The 21,270-nt window shown below is 42.0% G+C and overlaps 2 protein-coding genes across 6 annotated transcripts in view; one reads left to right on the top strand and one right to left on the bottom strand.

Annotated features, from left to right (window-relative positions):
- Positions 1 to 2,525, bottom strand: part of NDUFAF7 (NADH:ubiquinone oxidoreductase complex assembly factor 7) — a 262,505-nt gene extending 259,980 nt beyond the window's left edge. For 3 of the 4 annotated variants that reach the window (XM_056566974.1, XM_056566973.1, XM_056566976.1), the window contains exon 1: positions 2,330 to 2,525. In XM_056566974.1, coding sequence (XP_056422949.1) covers positions 2,330 to 2,387 — 58 coding nt within the window. In that variant the 5' untranslated portion in view covers positions 2,388 to 2,525. Of the gene's footprint in view, positions 1 to 2,146; positions 2,299 to 2,329 lie in introns of those variants that run through there. The other variant, XM_056566975.1, reaches the window with a different exon arrangement.
- CEBPZ (CCAAT enhancer binding protein zeta) overlaps positions 2,404 to 21,270 on the top strand; it is a 104,455-nt gene continuing 85,588 nt past the window's right edge. For both annotated transcript variants that reach the window (XR_008891429.1, XM_056566969.1), the window contains exons 1-3: positions 2,404 to 2,543; positions 2,637 to 2,819; positions 8,221 to 9,725. Coding sequence is in view for 1 of the 2 variants with exons in the window: in XM_056566969.1 (XP_056422944.1) it covers positions 2,715 to 2,819; positions 8,221 to 9,725 (1,610 nt within the window). In the remaining variant the exon portion in view is untranslated. The remainder of the gene's footprint in view (positions 2,544 to 2,636; positions 2,820 to 8,220; positions 9,726 to 21,270) is intronic.

The raw sequence follows: 21,270 nt of genomic DNA, 5'->3' as shown, positions 1-21,270 counted from the left end.
GACTAGGGTGCAATGCTCTGCACATACCTCCATCTGTATAGGAATGTACACTATACACACTGCTATATACATGGGGTGTATGTGCAGACAGCAGAGCATTGCACCCTAGGGTCTGTAGAAGTCACTAGGGTACAATGCTTTGCACCTGCAATTTTTGGGCATCGAACGGGTATCTGCAGCGCAGGGCACAGTCATTTGAAGAGAGAAGGTACCAGGATACTCAGGACTAATGCCTTGGGTAATCCGGGCCTTAACGATATAAATAAATGCATTTATTTAGTTGTATCTAAAAGGCTTGTGTTATTGTTATTGTTACTGTTTATCGATTTTAATTCACTGCTTAGGTGGACGAAGTGTAACGCCCCCTCTGTCACGTGGATGAGGAAGGTGTTTTTATCTGCACCCAGGTAGCGGAAGGGGTTGGTCAGAAGAAGCACTGCTTGATCAGTGCAAAAGCAGCTGTACACCAAGTCTGTTCGCGGGTTCCTGGTGTCCCGCTACATGAAGTGTATGCATCGCACCGACGTCCAAGATTAAAGACACCACATGAAACTACTCCTTAATCGTGAGTGTTCCCTCTGTTCTCTTCCTTCAATTGCATGGTATGAACTGTATTCTTATCTATAAGGGGTCGAGCATGGGAAGATTTCATAACAGTGGTTACTGTAAGCGCGTCCTGCTGCTGTTGATAGTGTATGCACGGGGATATCTGTGCCTCTCTGCATAGTTCTCTGACACATAATGTTGTGATGTCGGATTCAATAAACAAATTCAAGAGGGGAGCCTGGAAATTTTTCTAGAAAAATATATTACAGTCTAGGCCCCTTTCACACTGCAGTGGGATGGACGCAGCAGAATAGAGGGAGAAAAATTACTGCTTTTGCCGTCTTTTTCTCCCTCTATTCATAACGGCTCCCAGCGGCCCCCATAATAGTAAATGGGAGTCACCAGGAGCCATTGTTTGCTGTTGCTCCCTGTTAAGAGAACATCCGTTAGTCAGGAAAAAATAAGTGATTGATAAAGTAGGCTTTTAGGTTGAACTTGATTGTCTTTTTTTTCAAGCTTACAAACTACAGTGACCCCTCGACCTACGATGGCCCCGACATACGTTAATTTCAACATGCGATGGCCTCTCAGAGGCCATCGCATGTTGAAGGCAGCATCAACATACGATGCTTTTGTATGTCGGGGCCATCGCATAAACGGCTATCCGGTAGTGCTGACTGCTTCAGCTGCCGCCGGATAGCCATTTACGATGCCCCGTGCTGATAATCACTTACCTGACCTCGGGGCTCCGGCGCGTCCGCTTCATCGTCGGCGTCATCACGTCGCTGCGCACGCCGTCCCGTCATCCAATAGGAGCGGCGTGCGTAGCGACGTGATGGTGGCGACGGAGAGCGAGGATGCCGGGGAAGCAAAGGCCTTGCTGGAGCGTCGGGGACACCTCGGGGACAGCAATGGACGGCGACATCCCGGGCACCAGTGACGGTCCGGAGCGGCGGGGACACGTGAGTACAACTTCCTCTAACAGTGGTCTACAACCTGCAGACCTCCAGATGTTGCAAAACTACAACACCCAGCATGCCCGGACAGCCAACGGCTGTCCGGGCATGCTGGGTGTTGTATTTTTGCAACATCTGGAGGTCCACAGGTTGTAGACCACTGTCCTATACTTTACATTGCACGGATCCCTCAACATGCGATGGTTTCAACAAACGAAGGTCCATTTGGAACGGATTACCATCGTATGTTGAGAGACCACTGTATATAAAAAGAAAATCAGTGACAGCTCTAGTACTCAGTGCAGAACTACCCCAGAGGCATCACTGACTACAAACCCCTTAGGATAAGTTTCCACTTGTTTTTTTTTTTCTGGCAGGTTTTGGAATACTGCCACTGGAGTTTTTGAGACAAAGTCAGAAGTGGATCTATAATGGAGAAGTATTAGTCCTTCCTTTACAAGTCCTATTCCTTTTGAATACATTTCTGGCTTTGGCTCAAAAACTGCACTGGCAAAAACTGCCAGAAAAAAAAAACCAAGTAGGCACTTAGCCTTAGAGGTGCACTCCACTAAGTTTTAGCTTTCCCGGCGTTATTGGAAGGAAGCCACCAAATCCACTCTCCATTGCTAGGTGGCTGCTCTTACCACTAAAACACATATCGTTTGCACGTCACAGATGGATGCAAGCTGTAGTACTCCAATAAATATTGCCAAAAATGTAAACTGCCAGGTTCACTAACGCACAAATGACACCATCCAATGGTCAGACGAAACTCCTGCGGAACTACAACTCCCAGGATTCACGACGGGCAGCGTAAGGGCGCTTACCGGAAGGCGCGCGCAGCACTCTTGTGCCACAGCGCTGTAACCTGACGAGCACATTCATCCTGCAGTACGATCTCCTCACACCAATTCCGGTGGAGCACAACCCGGAAGTAGTTGAAGACCACGTGGTTGTTGGTAGCCCGTGCCTCGCCTGCTGGTCCTAGTAGAAACGGTGGTCACGTGCATTGGTCGGTACAACTTGTCGCTGTATTGGCAGGTACTGTGATATTGTAATTTTGTATTGTAGTACTAGAGCCAGGTCACGTTCGCTGTCTATAATATATGTATCTACCACATGTTTATTCTACAGCTCAGACAGGACGCAGTGGATTCCGGTGCCGCTAACGCCACACTTCATGCTGCTTCAGTTTTTCTAATATCTGATTAGATGGAGGACGACAAGGATGTGGAGAACGAGTGGAGCGCTGAGGATTCTGGCTCCGGAGGAGATGGCTTCACGCTGGAGGAGGTCCTGCGCTTAGGTGGTACTAAGGTGTGTGACCGAGAATGGAGCCGCTACATATATAATGCTGGGGGAGATTTATCAAAACCTGGCAAGAGAAAAAGTTGCTAAATTTCCCCTAGCAACCAATCAGATTCTTTCATTTTTGAAAAAGGTCTCTGAAAAATGCGATCTGATTGGTTGCTATGGCTATCTTAGCAACTTTTTCTCTGGACAGGTTTTGATAAATGTTCCCTTATTTTTCTCACTTGGCTGAAGTTGGTTTCTTGGATTCACTGGAGTTGATTTCTTATTCAAGCATTTTCTTGTAAATTATTATGCCAAAAAAATCTTTTCTCCTTTTTCATCTACAGTAAAGGTTTTTTTTTTTTTATACATAAATGTTGACTATTATGTGGGAGCAATCATTCAGAAAAAAATCTAGTTTGTTTTTGGAGAAGTCAAAAGTAAACAATACATGAAAAAAAGATATGTTTAGAATAAGTAACCGATGATTTGAAAAAGTTAAATGCCATTGGGCCACTGTCCTAGCGGTGAAATATAAAGAATAAGTACCCCTCCATATTACCCAACTATATCCAACCTGGCCCAATAAGTGGATTGGTAAGAAAACAGGCACCAACCTTGCTAGATTTTTGCAGTGTTTTGAAAATGTAACTGAGGAATTTAAGGGGTTAAACAACATTGGGCCACCGGGGAGGGAATTGAAAGAGTACAGGCCCCTACATAATAACGAACGGTATCCAGCCTGGCCCAAAAAGTGAATTGGCAAGAAAACTGGTACCAACCATGCAACTAATTACTTACATTTTTTTTTTTTAGCATTTTGAATAAGTAACTGATTTCAAGGGGTTAAACACCATTGATGCACTAACCTAAGCCTGGAAATATAAAGAATAAGGCCCCTTGCATAATATCCAACTGTATCCAGCCTGGCCCAAAAAGTGGATTTGCAGGAAAACAAGTGCCAACCTTGCCAGCTACTTACATTTTCTGCATAATTAAGTAACTAATGATTTCAAGGGGTTAAACATCATTGGGCCACTAACCTAGGGGTGTCAATTTAAAGTGTTACGACCCCTGCATAATACCCAAATGTTTTCAGCCTGGCCCAAAAAGTGGCTTTGCAGGAAAAAAGGTGCCAACTTTGTCAACTACTTGCATTTTTTTTTAAAGAAAAACTGTCAGCCTATTCACCCACACTAATCAGTACACTGGGTTATAGTGTGGGGGAACATGAGTCCAACGAGGGGTCACCTACTAAAATTCGTCCAGTAGGTCCTGAGATCTGTCCTCCAGAAGATCCTCTGCTGAATTTGTGACTCTAATTCACTAGGATGTAGATTCACAGACAATGAATATGTAAATTGAGCTGGCGAAGCCCCGCCCCCTGCACACGATTCACTGAATTTAGCAGAGGATCTTCTGGGGAGAATATCTCAGGAACCACTGGACATATTTAAAGGAAAACTGTCACCAAGTGCACCCACACTATAACTGGGATATAGTGTGGGTGAACAGGAGTCCATACATAGAAAACTAACTTTTTTGTTTTCTTGTCGCCGAGTTGTCGTCCGCTAAAGTTCCGCTGCTTGCCTTTCACTTCCGCCTGCAGCCTTGCTTTGGGTCCTGGGGGAAGGGTCCTTATCCCACCCCCCTTTTTCGCATATTCATTTTCTCCCTGAGCACAGCACGTCGGCAGAGTGCTCTGTGCAGCGTAACTGCGCACGTGCTGGTCCCTCGCTACACCCGGAAGTACCTCTTTCTGAAGTCCCTGTACTCCCGACTTCCCGATGTAGCGCGGGACCAGCGCATGCACAGTTACACGGCACACAGCGCTTTCTCAACAAGCTTCACTCAGGGGGAAAAGTAATATGTGAACAAAGGGGCGGGCTAAGGCCCCTTCCTCCGGGACCCAAAGCAAGGCTGCCGGCAGGGGATCCACCTTCAAAGCGCAAGTAAAGGGCAAAAAGCAGAACCTCAGCAGAGGACAACTCGGCGACGAGAAAACATAAAAAAAATAAGTGACCCCTCGTTGGACTCCTGTTCACCCACACTATAACCTAGTGTATTGGGATTAGTGTGGGTGAACAGGCTAACACCATTGGGCCACTAACCTAGGGGTCGAAATTTAAAGAGTAAGTGCCCCTACATAATACCCAACTGTTTCCAGCCTGGCTCAAACAGTTGATTGGCAGGGCAACAGGTGCCAACCTTGCTAAATATTTAAATTTTCTGCTTTTTGAATAACTGAATAATTTAAGGGGTTAAACACCATTGGACCACTAACCTAAGGGGGTAAATATAAAAAGTAAGGACCCATACATAATGTCAAGCTGCTTCCAGACTGGCCCAAGTAGTGGATTGGCAGGGCAACAGGTGCCAACCTTGCCAGTTGCTTACTTGTATTATGAATAAATAACTGATTATTTTAAGGGGTTAAACACTATTGGTCCACTAGTGTGTGTGTGTGTGTGTGTGTATGTATATATATATATATATATATATATATATATATATATATATATATAAAGAATAATTGAGTTCACTGAACCCACTTCCAATAAGAAAATAAATAATTCTACTTTTGAGTCAATTCTCATTAAAACAGTAATGTCCGAGCGCAGCTAAGAGCACTCTTCTGCTGTATCATGTGTAACTATGTTAGAGACCTCCTTATAATGTTATAACTTGTGTAAACTCTGGAGGTGACACCTATCAATGGGGCTCATCACATAAATATCTCCCTATTCTAGGTATGTATGCCCAGCCAGACCATATACTAATCTCAGAGGGAAGGCAACTTAAACTGCAAAGAAAATACACCTCAAAAGGTGTTACTGTGCTTATCCATATTCGTTGTGTTTCTTCGCTCCCCTACAACGTTTTGTAGCCACTTCTGTTCTTTTCTGTTGATGGTATTTATTCCTTTTAACCCTCATGCGACCAATCACATGACACCATGGGTGTGGAAATTGAAAAAAACGCTTGTCCAAGGGACTAAAACAGGAGCACAATCTACTTGTCCCTCATGAAAATGCCTGGGCGATTTTTCGAATTTGCACTCTCATTTTTTTACACCTTTATGCACGAGGCAATACCAAATATGTTTATTAAAAATTTTACGCTTTTTGGGGAAATGGGAAAAACTGACAATTTTTATTGGGGGAGGGGATTTTTCACTTATATTTTTTTTACTTTTTTATTTTTACATTGTTGAACTTTTTTTTTTAACACTTTTTATGTCACCATAGGGGACTAACTATAACTATCATTTGATTGCTAATACTGTTCAGTGCTATGCATAGGACATAGCACTGATCAGTATTATCATAATCTGTGATCTCCTGCTCTGGTCTGCTCGATATATGACCAGAGCAGGAGATGCCGGGAAATGGACAGAGGCAGGTGAGAGGACCTCCGTCCACCATTACAGATGATCGGATCGCCGTGGCAGCGCTGCGGGCAATCCGATCATCTATTTTAACATGCGCATTGCCGCAGATGCCGTGATTTGTACTGATCACGGCATCTTAGGGGTTAATGGCGAACATCCGCGCAATCACGTATGTCGGCCATTACCGGCGGGTCCCATGCACCTGCCGTGTATGATGCGAGCACCGCTCCGATGCGTGCAGCCATACACAGGACGTAAATGTACATCCTGGTGTGCGAAGTACCGCCAAACCAGGACATACATTTATGTCTGTGGTTGTTAAGGGGTTAATAAGGAAGGGATTAATATATATGTGTGTGTGTGTGTGTGTGTTAAAACTTTTAGTCCCCTTAGGGGACTTTTAGGAGGAATCATTTGATTCCTCATACAGATCAATGTGGTTCCATAAAACCACATTGATCTGTGTGCTTTGCGCTTGATTGATAAAGCCTAGCCCTGCCAGGCTTTATCATTCTTAGCGCCGGAGCTGCCCCAGGAGGAGAGGTAAGCCTTCCGGCTACCTCAGCAGTGGATCGCCATTAACGTCGGCCCCCAGCTACAAGAATCAGCTGGGGGCTGGCTGGTATGATGTGGGCTCGAGTCGGGAACATACCCCGTTAACAGCACATGGACAAGCATAGACATCCATGGTCGATAACAGGTTAAAGATTGGTTGGGGTCTGAACACTCAGACCAATTAGAACTTTTGTCTGACTATGAAATGTTTTTCTAACCCGTTAATGACAATGGACGTAAATGTGTGTCCTGGTATTTAACACACCAGGACATACATTTATGTCCTGTATATGAAGTGACTGTACGAGCGGCAATCTCTTCATGCACAGCAGCCGGGGACCCTCTGGTAATGGCAGACATTAGTGATCCCACTGTTGCCAACAAGTAAATCTTAAGATACCTTGATTAATGCTTATCATGGCTGATGCAGCATCTGAAGCATTACAGGGGCTTAGTTGGACTCATTGGACCACCCGCAGCTTGACCGCAGGGGTACCCTTACCTGCCACACTGCTGCAGACGTCTTCACTGGTGTGCCTTCTGGCAGACCAGAAATGTAAATAGCAGATAGTAGTGATCAGTACTGTGTCTGAGCTTGCATCAAAGTCGGTGAATAATGGTTGCTATCAGCAGCCCTGACTCACTGCCGTGGTGGACATCAACATTTAGTTAGAAAAGTTGCTGTTCGCTGCACAGCCCCTTTATCTGGCACAATAAACACCGTAAAAAAAAGCTATAAAATTTTTTACAAGTTGACTATTTTTCATGCCGCCTCGAAGCCACATATACAAATGGTACCAGTGAAAACATAATTTTGTCTCACAAAAATATTTTGAGGCCTGGAGGCTTCTGCATCTTGATATGATGCCTACAAAATATCCTAAATAAAAGGAAGGCCAAAATCCACATGGTGCTTAGTCATGTCAGAAGCCTGTGTGTGTCACGTAGCGTTAAAGGGCAACTTATGGGATATTTCGTCAAAATAAGGGGAATGGGGGTGATGTATCAAAACCTGTTCAGAGGAAAAGTTGCTAAGTTTCCCTTCGCTATCAATCAGAATTATTGTTTAATTTTTGAAACGGCTTGTGAAAACTGAAAGAAGCAATCTGATTGGTTGCTATGGGCAACTCGGCAACTTTTCTTAAACAACATGTGCACAGAGCCCCACTTTCATGATGCCTGCATTTTGTTTCTTCATGCATTTTATGTAAAGCGGTTACATAAATTAGAATAACAGGTTCAGGATTAGGATAACAGAGCTGCTTACTTCCAAAAAACAGCACCTGTCTTCAGGTTGTATCTGGAATTGCACAACTATTCCAATAAAGTTCTTGAAACCAACTTGTAAAACCACACACAACCTGATGACAGATTGGGGTGCTGTTTGTGGAAGAAATCAGCTCTGTTTTTCAATTACTGGATATCACTTTTAATTTATGTTTTTAATACTTACAGTTCTTTGCTTTTTCCCCCATTTAGCAAGATTATATTATGCTTGCGAGCATAGAAGACAAGGGTGAAATTCTGGATGGTGGCAAGAAAGGTGAAATTGATGATTTAGAGGAAGGTGAATTGAAGGCGTTTGTAGAAAAGCTGGGCATTCAAAAAATTAGTAAGGAACTAATAGAACAGGATGATGCCTCTACTGAACAGGAGGAAAAGAAAAAGGAAACCAAAATCTGTACTGAAGATAATCATAAGGCCAAGAAAGAGAAGAAGAAGAAGGCAATTGAAACTCAGAGTGGGAAAGCCAAAGAGGGGAAGGAAATATCTAAAGTCCCAGTAAAAGAGAAGGTGACCAGCACAACATCAAAGATCAAGGGGAAGCCTGTCTTTGAATTCACTGAACGATCAACTCTGCTTTTTAAGCCTGGTGGAAAATGGTATGACCATGAATATACTAAAGAGTATACTATGCAACCACAAAATGAGGATGAGGTCAAAAAATACAAAGTCTTGGCTGAGAAACTATATGAACATGAGGTTAACCTGTATAAAAACAAGAAGGAGTTCCAGAAAGGGGCTAACACCGTATGGATGAAAACAGTTGTGTCAACAGGCACATTATCAGACAGAATGGCTGCCATGACAGTTCTTATTCAGGATGCTCCTATTCATACTTTACAGTTTGTAGAAAACCTGGTAAATTTGATTAGGAAACAGGGCAGCAAACGGCAAAACATTATGGCACTGGATACCTTTAAGGAGTTACTTCAGTCTGACCTTTTGCCTGACAATCGCAAACTTCACATGTTTGTCCAGCATCCTTTTGATAAACTTGAAGAGATGTCCAGTGGTAACAGAGATACAAGAGACCGCCGTCTGATATTGTGGTATTTTGAAGAACAGTTGAAAAGCTACGTGGCAGAGTTTGTTAAGGTGTTAGAAACCTTGACTCATGATAGTTTGATCACGACAAAGGCAAAATCTCTGAATGTGATAAGTGAACTCCTCTGTAACAAACCTGAGGAAGAAAAGGCCCTTCTTGTCTTGTTGGTCAATAAACTTGGGGACCCTCAGTATAGAGTAGCCACCAAAGCCTCCTACTTACTTGAGATGTTACTAAATAAACATCCAAACATGAAGGTAGTTGTGTGTCTTGAAGTGGAAAGACTACTATATCGGCCTAATATCAGCGAGAAGGCTCAATACTATGGCATTTGCTTTTTAAATCAGATAATTTTCTCCCATGAGGAATCCGATTTAGCTAACCAACTCATTACTGTTTATTTTTGCTTTTTCCGGGCTTGCATAAAGAAAAAAGAAATTGACACCAAAATTTTGAGGGCATTGTTAACTGGTGTCAACAGAGCATATCCCTATGCTGAAATTGGAAGCGAAAAAGTGAAAGAGCAGCTGGACACCTTATTCAAAATCTTGCATGTTGTGAACTTTAACACAGGGGTGCAGATCCTAATGCTTCTATTCCAAGTCATGGATTCTCAGCAGACTGTTTCCAATAGGTACTTTGCAGCTCTGTATAGGTAAGCATTAAGGCTTTATGTTGCAACTTTATTTTGGCTTGACTTTTTTTTAGTTTTGGCTTGGATGAGTATTCAAAATTATCACTCATTACCTATGCTGTGGGATATGGTATGTGTATATGGGAATATGTGAGACTGTGGGCATCCTATCACTGGAAACCCTCTCAATCATGAGAATAGGGTCCTATGTCTCCCATCAGAATTAAGTTGCAGGTCACACATGAATGAGGTGACTTAATTTGTCTGTGGGAGTGTCTGTGACAGCCAAAGAAAGAATTGTTCGGCTATTTATCTCGCTCCCGTAGACAATGAATGGAGATGCATGCATAACCTGCGACTCCATTCTGAGGTTCATTCTCTGTAGATCAATATTCTGTCCCCATAAATCTAGTATATTCTGTTTATATTTTTCCAGAATAACAGGCTCCCCTTTCCTATTTTTTAAATAATGTGTAAACAAAAAAAACATATTTGGTATTGTGTGAGGAAATGTCCAAACTATTAAAATATAACATAAACAAAACAGCATGGTGAATAATGTACATGTAAAAAAAAAAATACCATGAGTTATTTTTTTTTTTTAATTATTTTGATGACTCTACATTCCAGGAAAAAAGTAATTCAAAAGTCTGATCAATTCCAGATCACGGCGCAAAAAATAAACTTTCAAGCAGCCTCTTATACAGAAAAATAAAAAAAGTTATGGAAGTCAGAAAATCAATCAATTTAAACAAAAAACAGAGGGGTATGGCCACTGGTAAAAGAGGGTGTGGCCACTGATAAGGGCGTTTCTTTGACAGTTTTGAGAAATCCCAACATATTTACTAATGTTCACACATTAAATGTGGCGGATTTCAACACTGTTGTAAAAAAAGGAAAGAAAAATGTAGGGAAAACGTAGTAAATTCTTTGGGATAAGACTAGTAAATAAAGACCAATATGTCAGTTTTACCACATGGTGAACACAAAAACAGTGGAGGTCTGCCTGGCAGCCTGAGCAGACGGGTGTAAGTAAGGTTCTGAATGCCTCCATCCTGCCTGCTACAAGCTACCTATTGGGCTTGCTGGGGCTCCCTGTCTGCTTGAGATTATTTTGGGACTGATATTGCTAGGATCTGCCTGGGGAATCACCCTATTTAACAGACTGCTACCTGTTTTGGAAATGGGCCATGCGGAACTGCTCCTGCTGCCCTCAGTGAGATCTGACCTACTCTTTGTTGTTTTTCGGTCCTGTGTCCATTTGGTAATCGGCTGCCTGCAGGATGCAGAGTGTGCTCCAGGCTTCCTTCTGCTTCTCCTCTCTGCAAGTGGGAGCTGGCCTCTATGCTCTCTGCCTCTGTCTAACTGGCCTCTATGCTCTCTGCCTCTGTCTAACTGGCCTCTATGCTCTCTGCCTCTGTCTAACTGGCCTCTATGCTCTCTGCCTCTGTCTAACTGGCCTCTATGCTCTCTGCCTCTGTCTAACTGGCCTCTATGCTCTCTGCCTCTGTCTAACTGGCCTCTATGCTCCTACCTTCTCTCTGGCAACATTCTTCTGCCACATGGACCTGTTTGCTGGGTTCCCCTCTTTTTCTTCTGGGCTCCTTTCCTCAGGGCTGTGTATGCTGCTTCTTTTGCGGGGCTGGCTTGTAGTTCACATTACATCTGTGCATCCTTATACAGTGCCCATTACTCTGCCTGCTCCTTCTTCTACATGCTCCTACTGCAGCATGCCTCTACAAGTGTCTGTTGTTCTGTATACTCCTTCTTGAGCTGTGTGCTGCCAGTGTCTTTTGTTCCATATACTTCTGCTGGGTATCGCTGCAAGTGCCCATTGCCCGGTATACTCCTGCAGTAAGCTCCTACAAGGGTCTATTTCTCTGTATACTCCACCTGTAGTGTGCAGTTACCAAGGACTGACTGTTGCTCTGTATACTACTCCTGAGTGAAGTGACTGTGATTCTGTCTACTCCTCTACTTCTAGAGGAATTGCTCAGTTTAACTTTGCTTAGTATAACTTTGCTCAGTATAACTCTGCCTGCAACGTGCTTCTACTAGTCTATTGCTTTGTGTATTCCTTCTGCAGTGAACTTCTACAAGTTCCTGCTGCACTGTTTACTCTTCTTGCAGTGTGCAGTTACGGGTCTCCCTATCCCTCATTATTGCCTTACACAATTTGCACTTAAGGTTGACCCATCCTATTGCTAGGGGCTTAGTTTCCTTATCAGTCACTAAGATGACGGACTGTTCATCTAGAATGTGTTTATTATTCTGTGCCTTACAGAAGCACCTTTTTTTCAGTGACAATATCTTGCTTGGACATAGAGCTTAGGTTGGTAACTCCTATCACTAAATGTTTTCCTCTCCTGCTAGGGAGACAACCGCTTAGTTCATAAATCTATTCCTATTACACCCCATTGCTCTTTCATTGACCCTCGCTTTCTTTGTGTTTACTGTGAAGTGTCTCAACATAAGATGTCACAGTACATGGATAATACGCACAGTGGTGTCACGGTACAGGCATAATACGCACAGTGATGTCATGTCAGAAGAAATTAATAAAAAGTGGTACAAAAATAAAATAGTACTGTACTGAAGTAAAACTGTACTAAAACTAAAGATCACGGAGCAAAAAATGACCCTTAAACAGCCCCATGTAGGGCAAAAATGAGTTATAGGGGTCAGAATGGGGTGAATTTAAACAGTCTTGTTTTGTCTGAAAAGTAGTACAAGCAGTAGAATAATAGTAATTGGGATTCATTGGGATCATTATAATAGTATTGGAACCCTAGAATAAAGAGAACATGGCAGATTAACCATAAAGTGCACTGCGTAAAAAGGAAACACCCCCCAAAAAAATTAGCAAAATTGTGGTTTTCTTTTAGATTACTCCCCAGTTATATTTTTATTGCAATGCTATAGATTTTAATGTAAAATGAAAGGTGTCCCGATAAGCTAAAATTTGTTTTGCAATAACTAAGCCCTTTTATATGGGTTCGAGGGTGGAAAAATAAAAATATTACGGCTTTTAGGAGGCATGGAATATTGTCTTTGTCCTTAATGTTTTAATCTTGGGATACAGACTTGCAAGATTAAACCCCTCCACCCCTTATATACTGCCAGGGCTGGTTTTAGACTTAGTGTGGCCTTGGGTAAAATGAAAAGTGCATGCCCCAAAAGCCAAAATATTGCACTAACAAGAATTGGGCAGTTTTGGTCACTTCATATCCTATAAAACATGTATGTATAAAAAGTGATCAAAAAATCCCATCAAATGAAACAATGCAGAAAATAAGTGTTAGAGATTAGAATAGGACAATTTTGAGCATACTCTTTGTACAAAAAGTTATAATTTAGTAAACTAGGAAAATAAAATAAAACTTATATAAATAGGGTATTGTTGTAATCGTACAGAATAAATATGTCATTTTTACACTGTGCACTGTGTAGAAACTATAGCCCCCAAAATTTACAAAATGGCCTTGTAATATTGAGGGTCTGTATCAGCTTGTGGCATGACACGGCATGTCTGCTTCCCATCCCCACTACAAGCAGCCACTGGCTGGGGCGCCTGATCTTAGGGCGATGACGGCAATGGAATTTCATGCGCCCCGGAAATTTTTTTTGTCCGCTCCTCCCCTCAGCTCTCCGGACATTTCCGAACCAGCTCTTCAATATACATTTCTTGCCTATACCTCCCTGCTCTGTATTACTGGCTAATGCTCAGGTGCTGCTACGCCTACATCACAGCTTCATACCAGCAGCCATTGTGGATGGGCAAGAAGTGTCCTTAGCAATCTGCCTGCCTACAATTGACTCCTAAAGTTTATTAGCAAATATATCTTCCAGCACACTCTATATACACATGTGTATGTATGTGTAATATATTATAGAGATATCAGTGTTTTCCTAACATTGTGTTGCAAGCTTTTGTTACAAAAGTACTACTCCAGGCTTTGGCTGTCTGGGCAGATGTTGTAGCTTTGCAGCAGCTGGCGACACATTGACACATAGATAGATATATACGTCAAAGAGGGAAGACAGCACTAGTCCCTGCTCTTATGCCTGTGACCATCCGGATAACCAGTCCAGATACAGAACATCCAAGTGGTATAGGTCACAGCAAAAAGTATGCAGACTCCCAATTTCAAAAAGGCTGTGGTCTTCATTTAGGTCATCAGCAGTGCAACGTTTCGGCTATAATGTAGCCTTTATCAAGCATGCTTGATAAAGGCTACATTATAGCCGAAACGTTGCATTGTTGATGACCTAAATAAAGACTACAGCCTTTTTGAAATTGGGAGTCTGCATACTTTTTGCTGTGACCTATACCACTTGTATGTATATGTGTGTGTATATATAGAAGGTGGTGGGACAGCACTGGGGTTCGACCTCTGTGCCCGTGGTTGCCGAGGCAGCCAGCCCAGGATATTTGTACAAGCAGTCCAAAATCACAGCACCAGACAGGTCAAGGATCTTCAAAGAAACTGGGTAGTCTTTATTAACCCCACATCAAGAGAAATGTTTCGGCAGTAGTAGCCTTTGTCAAGCATAACAAGTTTGTGAACAGTGTACATACCGTGTATATATATATATATATATATATATATATATATATATATATATATAATATATAGTATCACAGATGCATTTCATTGGTCATAACACAAGTGACATACATGTGCAATCAATTAAAACCACACCTCTACTGGAATATCATTGGTGCGATCATCTACCTCTAATGATGTCAGATTGGCATAGCAACCTCACATATACAAAGCAATAATTGCTATTATAAAGTGGCCAGTGCTATAAAAAAAATACAGTGCGTAGTAGTGCCAGATGGGTACCATCAATACCAGCCTTCCGTCATCGGCGATCATCTCAATGTCAGACCGATCATAATTTCTTATACATGTGCGACTGTTTGTAAACATAATCACTGCGCATGTGCCGGGTGGTCACAGACACCCTCATGTCTGTGTCACTTCCGCCCTGCACCATGTTTCGTCCGTTCTGTCAATCATGCTTACCTCATGCCCTCACCCTCAATGTGCATTCTGTGATCTGTGCGCCTGCGCAGGCAATGATCGCGTTGCTATATATAGCATATCGCGATAATAGAGGAAAGCCGCGCATGTGCACTTACCACATATTCAACCATATTTGTGCGGCTGCGCGTACCATGCCGGCCATCGCAACGTTGACCGCGCGTGCGCACTCGCATGGCCAGAATTTGCCAATAGAGGGGAACATGATAATCACCACGATTGACCTTAGAGAATATCACAGAATTATTTTTATTTATGAAATGCATTTACACACATGAATATAGAGTAAATAAAAAAGGACAATTGTTTTTTCTATCATAATGACATTGATCATGATGATTTTGACTTCGGCTGCATTGAAGGACCTTCATAATATTGAGTGCTTCCCATAGTGATTAATTGATCTAAAAACAATAGAAAAGAAAGTAGTATTAAAATCATGTTATTCCAACGAAGTTGCATATCCTGAACAGGAAGAAAGAAAAAGTATAAACTGAAGAAAAGGGGGGGAAAAAAAAGGGTTTGAAGTGAAGATAGAAAAATCATAAATATGATGAAGAAATGGAGTGTATGAGAGGGAAAAAGAAAAAAGAGAGAAAGAGGGAAAAGAAGGAGGAGGGGGAGGAAAAAGGGGGCGGGGGAGGGGGGAAAGAAAAGTAGAAAAAAAGAAAGAAAGGCAAGAGAAAAAAAGTAGTACTTTTTTTCTTCTACTTTTCCCCCTTTTCCTCTTTCTCTCTCTCTCTCTTTTTTCTTTTTCCCTCTCATACACTCCATTTCTTCATTATATTTATGATTTTTCTATCTTTAATTCAAACCCATTTTTTTTCCTTTTTCTTTTCTCTTTTTTTTTCTTCTCTTCTTCAGTTTATACTTTTTCTTTCTTCCTGTTCAGGATATGCAACTTCGTTGGAATAACGTGATTTTAATACTACTCTTTCTTTTCTATTGTTTTTAGATCAATTAATCACTATGGGAAGCACTCAATATTGTGAAGGTCCTTCAATGCAGCCAAAGTCAAAACCATCATGATCAATGTCATGATAGAAAAAACAATTGTCCTTTTTTATTCACTCTATATTCATGTGTGTAAATGCATTTCATAAATAAAAATAATTATCTGATATTCTCTAAGGTCAATCGTGGTGATTATCATGTTCCCCTCTATTGGCAAATTCTGGCCATGCGAGTGTGCACGCGTGGTCAACCGCTGCGATCGCAATATGTTCAACAGAACGTTGCGATTGCCGGCATGGTTACGCGCAGCCGCACAAATATGGTTGAATATGTGGTAAGTGCGCATGCGCGGCTTTCCGCTGTGATCGCGATATGTTCTACATAGCAACGCGATCGCGGACATTGCCTGCACAGCCGCACTTATCACAGAATGCACATTGAGGGTGAGGGCATGAGGTAAGCATGATTGACAGAACGGACGAAACATGGTGCAGGGCGGAAGTGACACAGACATGAGGGTGTCTGTGACCGCCCGGCACATGCGCAGTGATTATGTTTACAAACAGTCGCACATGTATAAGAAATTATGATCGGTCTGACATTGAGATGATCGCCGATGACGGAAGGTTGGTATTGAAGGTACCCATCTGGCTCTACTATGCACTGTATTTTATTTTATTTTTTTATAGCACTGGCCACTTTATAATAGCAATTATTGCTTTGTATATGTGAGGTTGCTATGCCAACCTGACATCATTAGTAGAGGTAGATGATCGCACCAATGATATTCCAGTAGAGGTGTGGTTTTAATTGATTGCACATGTATGTCACTTGTGTTATGACCAATGAAATGTATCTGTGATGTGTATATATATGTACACTGTTGACAAACTTGTTATGCTTGCCGAAACGTTTCTCTTGATGTGGGGTTAAAAAAGACTACCCAGTTTCTTTGAAGATCCTTGACCTGTCTGGTGCTGTGATTTTGGACTGCTTGTGTGTGTGTGTGTGTGTGTGTGTGTGTGTGTATATATATACACACACATACAGGGATGTGGAAATTATATCGCCCAACGCCCGGGACATGCAGTTCCGGGCACCGGACAGGTGAATTCTTCAGGCATTTATCCGTGCTTCAGGCAAGCAGGGCTAAATGCCTGAGTAATTCATATATAATGGGGCAACCATTCTTGCCCCATCACTAAACTCCTATAGACTGCAGCTGTATCCTGCAGGACGTCGGTACGTGCAATGTCACTCATCGCTCGCACCTCTGACCACAACGAGGATGCGGTCCAGCAACATAACTGTTGAGCCCCTGAGCATAACGGAGCGCACATGGAGGCGGAGGACAGGTAGCAGGGGATCAGAGAGGGGAGGGGGGTTAGTAAATAAGTGAATAATGTGGTACAGGGTGGAGAGGTGGGCTGAAATATAACGACACAGAAGGCATCAGAGGGGGAGGGGGTAAAATGGCACAGGGAGCATGCGGGGGGGGGAGAATATATTGGGTGTGGAAGTTTAATTAAAAAAACTACTTGTCCACGGGACTAAAATGGAGCAAAATCTACTTGTCCCTCATGACGATCCACTTGTCCACGATCCAATTTTCGCTTTTATGCTCCCGTTTTTTCCTCCTCGCCCTATAATAGCCATAACTACCTGCTATAATGATACCTTTTAATTTTTCAATAACAACATATTCTCCAAACTGTTTGGGGGAAAATTTTTTTTAATATATATATATATATATATATATATATATATATATACGGTATATACACATTTTTTTTTAAGTGAAATTGAAATAGTAAAAGATAATTTTGCAAATTTGGTGGTTTTCTTTTCTACGCCATTTAATTGTTGTGGGGCTAACATGTTGTTTTGATACTTTAGGCCGCCTGATTACAGCAATACCAGATTTGTATAGTTTCCGTCATGTCCGTCCGTCATGTCCGTCCGTCATCAAAAAAAATAAAAATAAATTTGCATACCTGTATGAGGGCAAATTTTTTGCGCCATAATCCGTTTTTTGTATCTGTACCATTTTAGTATTGATCTGACTTTTTAATCAATTTTTTTTTTTTTCTGTGATATTCAAAAAATTGCAGTTCTGTGGTTTGGTATTTTTTTTACATTTACCGTATGGGATACATAATGTTATATTTTAATAGTTCGTACAATTACGCAGGCAGCGATACTAAATCTTTATTTTTATTATGTTTACATGTTTTTATATAGGAAAAGGGGGTGATTTGAACTTTTAACATGGAAGGGGTTAACCCCTTGGGGACGGAGCCCATTATGACCCTAAGGATGGGAGAATTTTTGCACATCTGACCACTGTCACTTTAAGCATTAATAACTCTGGGATGCTTTTACTTATTAATTTGATTCCGAGATTGTTTTTTCGTGACATATTCTACTTTATGGTAGTGGTAAATTTTCGTTGATACTTGCATCATTTCTTGGTGAAAAATTCAAAAATTTGATGAAAAATTTAAAAATTTAGCATTTTTCTAACTTTGAAGCTTGTAAGGAAAATAGACATTCCAAGTAAATTATATATTGATTCGCATATACAATATGTCTTATTTATATTTGCATCATAAAGTTGACATGTTTTTACTTTTGGAAGACATCAAAGTTCAGCAGCAATTTTCCAATTTTTCACACAATTTTCAAAATCGGAATTTTTCAGGGACCAGTTCAGTTTTGAAGTGGATTTGAAGGGCCTTCATATTAGAAATACGCCATAAATGTCCCAATTATAAAAATTGTACCCCCCCAAAGTATTCAAAATGACATTCACTAAGTGTGTTAACCCTTTAGGTATTTTAGTGAAGGAGAAAATTCAAAATCTTAATTTTTTACACTCGCATGTTCTTGTAGACTCAGTTTTTGAATTTTTACAAGTGGTAATAGGAGAGAGAGCCCCCCCAAAATTTGTAACCCAATTTCTCTCGAGTAAGGAAATACCTCATGTGTATGTCAAGTGTACGGCGGGCACAGTAGAGGGCTCAGAAGGGAAGGAGCGACAATGGGATTTTGGAAAGTGAATTTTGCTGAAATGGTTTTTGGGGGGCATGTCACATTTAGCAAGCCCCTATGGTGCCAGAACAGCAGAAAACCCCACATGTCATACAATTTTGGAAACTACACCCCTCAAGGCACTTAACAAGGGGTCCAGTTAGCCTTAATACCCCACAGGTGTTTGACGACTTTCGTTAAAATCTGATGTGTAAATGAGAAAAAAAAATTTTTCACTAAAGTGCAGTTTTTTTCCCCCAAATTTTCCATTTTTACAAAGGGTAATGGGAGAAAATGCCCCCCCAAAATTTGTAACCCCATCTCTTCTGAGTATGGAAATACCCCATGTTAGGACATAAAATGCTCTGTTCAGAAGAGAAGGAGCGCCATTGAGCTTTTGGTGAGAGAATTCCTTTAGAATGGTAGTCAGGGGCCATGTGCGTTTACAAAGCCCCCGTGGTGCCAAAACAGTGGACACCCCCCCCCCACATGTGACCCCATTTTGGAAACTACACCCCTCACAGAATTAATAATGGGTTTAGTGAGTATTTACACCCCACTGGCGTTTGACAGATCTTTGGAACAGTGGGCTGTGCAAATGAAAAATAAAAATTTTCATTTTCACGGACCACTGTTCCAAAAAATCTGTCAGACACCTGTGGGGTGTAAATGCTCACTGCACCCCTTAATACATTACGTGAGGGGTGTAGTTTCCAAAATGGGGTCACATGTGGGGGGTCCATTGTTCTGGCACTATAGGGGCTTTGTAAACACACGTGGCCTTCAATTCTGGACAAATTTTCACTTCAAAATCCCAATGGCATTCCTTCTCTTCTGAGCATTGTAGTTTGCCCGCAGAGCACTTTACATCCACATATGGGGTATTTTCTTACTCAGAAGAAATGGGGTTACAAATTTTTAGGGTAACACCAGCATTTTAGAAAAAAAATGTTTTTTTTTTTTTCATTTTCCCATCCAATTTTTATGAAAATTCGTCAAACACCTGTGAGGTGTAGGCTCACTATTCCGTGAGTGTTGTAGTTTCCAAAATGGGGTCACATGTGGGTATTTTTTTTGCGTTTATGTCGGAACCGCTGTAAAATCATCCACCCCTGTGCAAATCACCAATTTAGGCCTCAAATGTACATAGTGCGCTCTCACTCCTGAGCCTTGTTGTGTGCCCGCAGAGCTTTTCACGCCCACATATGGGGTATTTCCGTACTCAGGAGAAAATTGCGTTACAAATTTTGGGGGTCTTTTTTTCCTTTTACTGCTTGTGAAAATAAAAAGTATGGGGCAACACCAGCATGTTAGTGTAACATTTTTTTTTCTTTCACTAACAGGCTGGTGTAACCCTCAACTTTTCCTTTTCATAAGGGGTAAAAGGAGAAAAGGCCCCCCAAAATTTGTAGTGCAATTTCTCCCGAGTAGGGAAATACCCCATATGTGGCCGTAAACTGTTTCCTTGAAATACGACAGGGCTCCAAAATGAGAGGGCGCCATGCACATTTGAGGACTAAATTAAGGATTGCATAGGGGTATTCTACACCAGTGATTCCCAAACAGGGTGCCTCCAGCTGTTGCTAAACTCCCAGCATGCCTGGACAGTCAGTGGCTGTCCAGAAATGCTGGGAGTTGTTGTTTTGCAACAGCTGGAGGCTCCATTTTGGAAAGTGTGCCGTACAATAAGTTTTTCATTTTTATTGGGGGGGGACAGTGTAAGGGGGTGTATATGTAGTATTTTACCCTTTATTTTGTGTTAGTGTAGTGTTTTTTAGGGTACATTTGCACTGGCGTGTTACGGTGAGTTTCCCGCTAGGAGTTTGCGCTGCGGCGAAAAATTTGCCGCAGCCCAAACTTGAAGCAGGAAACTTACTGTAAACCTGCCCATGTGAATGTACCCTGTGCGTTCACATGGGGGGGCAAAACTACAACTCCCAGCATGTACTGACAGACTGTGCATGCTGGGAGATGTACTTTTGCAACAGCTGGAGGCACACTGGTGTGAAAAGCTTCAGTTAGCTTCTGTTACCTAACTCAGTATTTTCCAACCAGTGTGCCTCCCAGCTTGCTGAGACAGCTGTTTGGGCATGCTGGGATTTGCAGCTTTTCAACATCTGGAGGGCTACAGTTTATAGACCACTGCACAGTGATCTCCAAACTGTGACCCTCCAGATGTTGCAAAACTACAAATCCCAGCATGCCCAGACAGCAAAAAGCTGTTTGGGCATGCTAGGAGTTGTAGTTTTGCAAGATCTGGAGGGATACAGTTTAGAGACCACTGTATAATGGTCTCAAACTGTAGCCCTCCAGCTGTTGCAAAACTACATATTCCAGCATGTCCAAACAGCTGTCTGGGCATGCTGGGAGTTGTAGGTTTGCAACATCTGGAGGGCTACAGGTTAGAGACCATTACCATTATATATAATGGTCTCAGACTGTAGCCCTCCAGATGTTGCTAGGCAACTTACCGGCTTTCGTAGGATCCAGGGAGCCATCCTCTTCTGCCGCACGTCATCGTCGCCTGCAGC

Source organism: Hyla sarda, chromosome 3 (genome assembly GCF_029499605.1).
Source record: "Hyla sarda isolate aHylSar1 chromosome 3, aHylSar1.hap1, whole genome shotgun sequence".
Taxonomy (NCBI): domain Eukaryota; kingdom Metazoa; phylum Chordata; class Amphibia; order Anura; family Hylidae; genus Hyla; species Hyla sarda.
The sequence above is the reverse complement of the archived record's forward strand: the minus strand, read 5'-3'. Positions and strand labels throughout refer to the sequence as shown.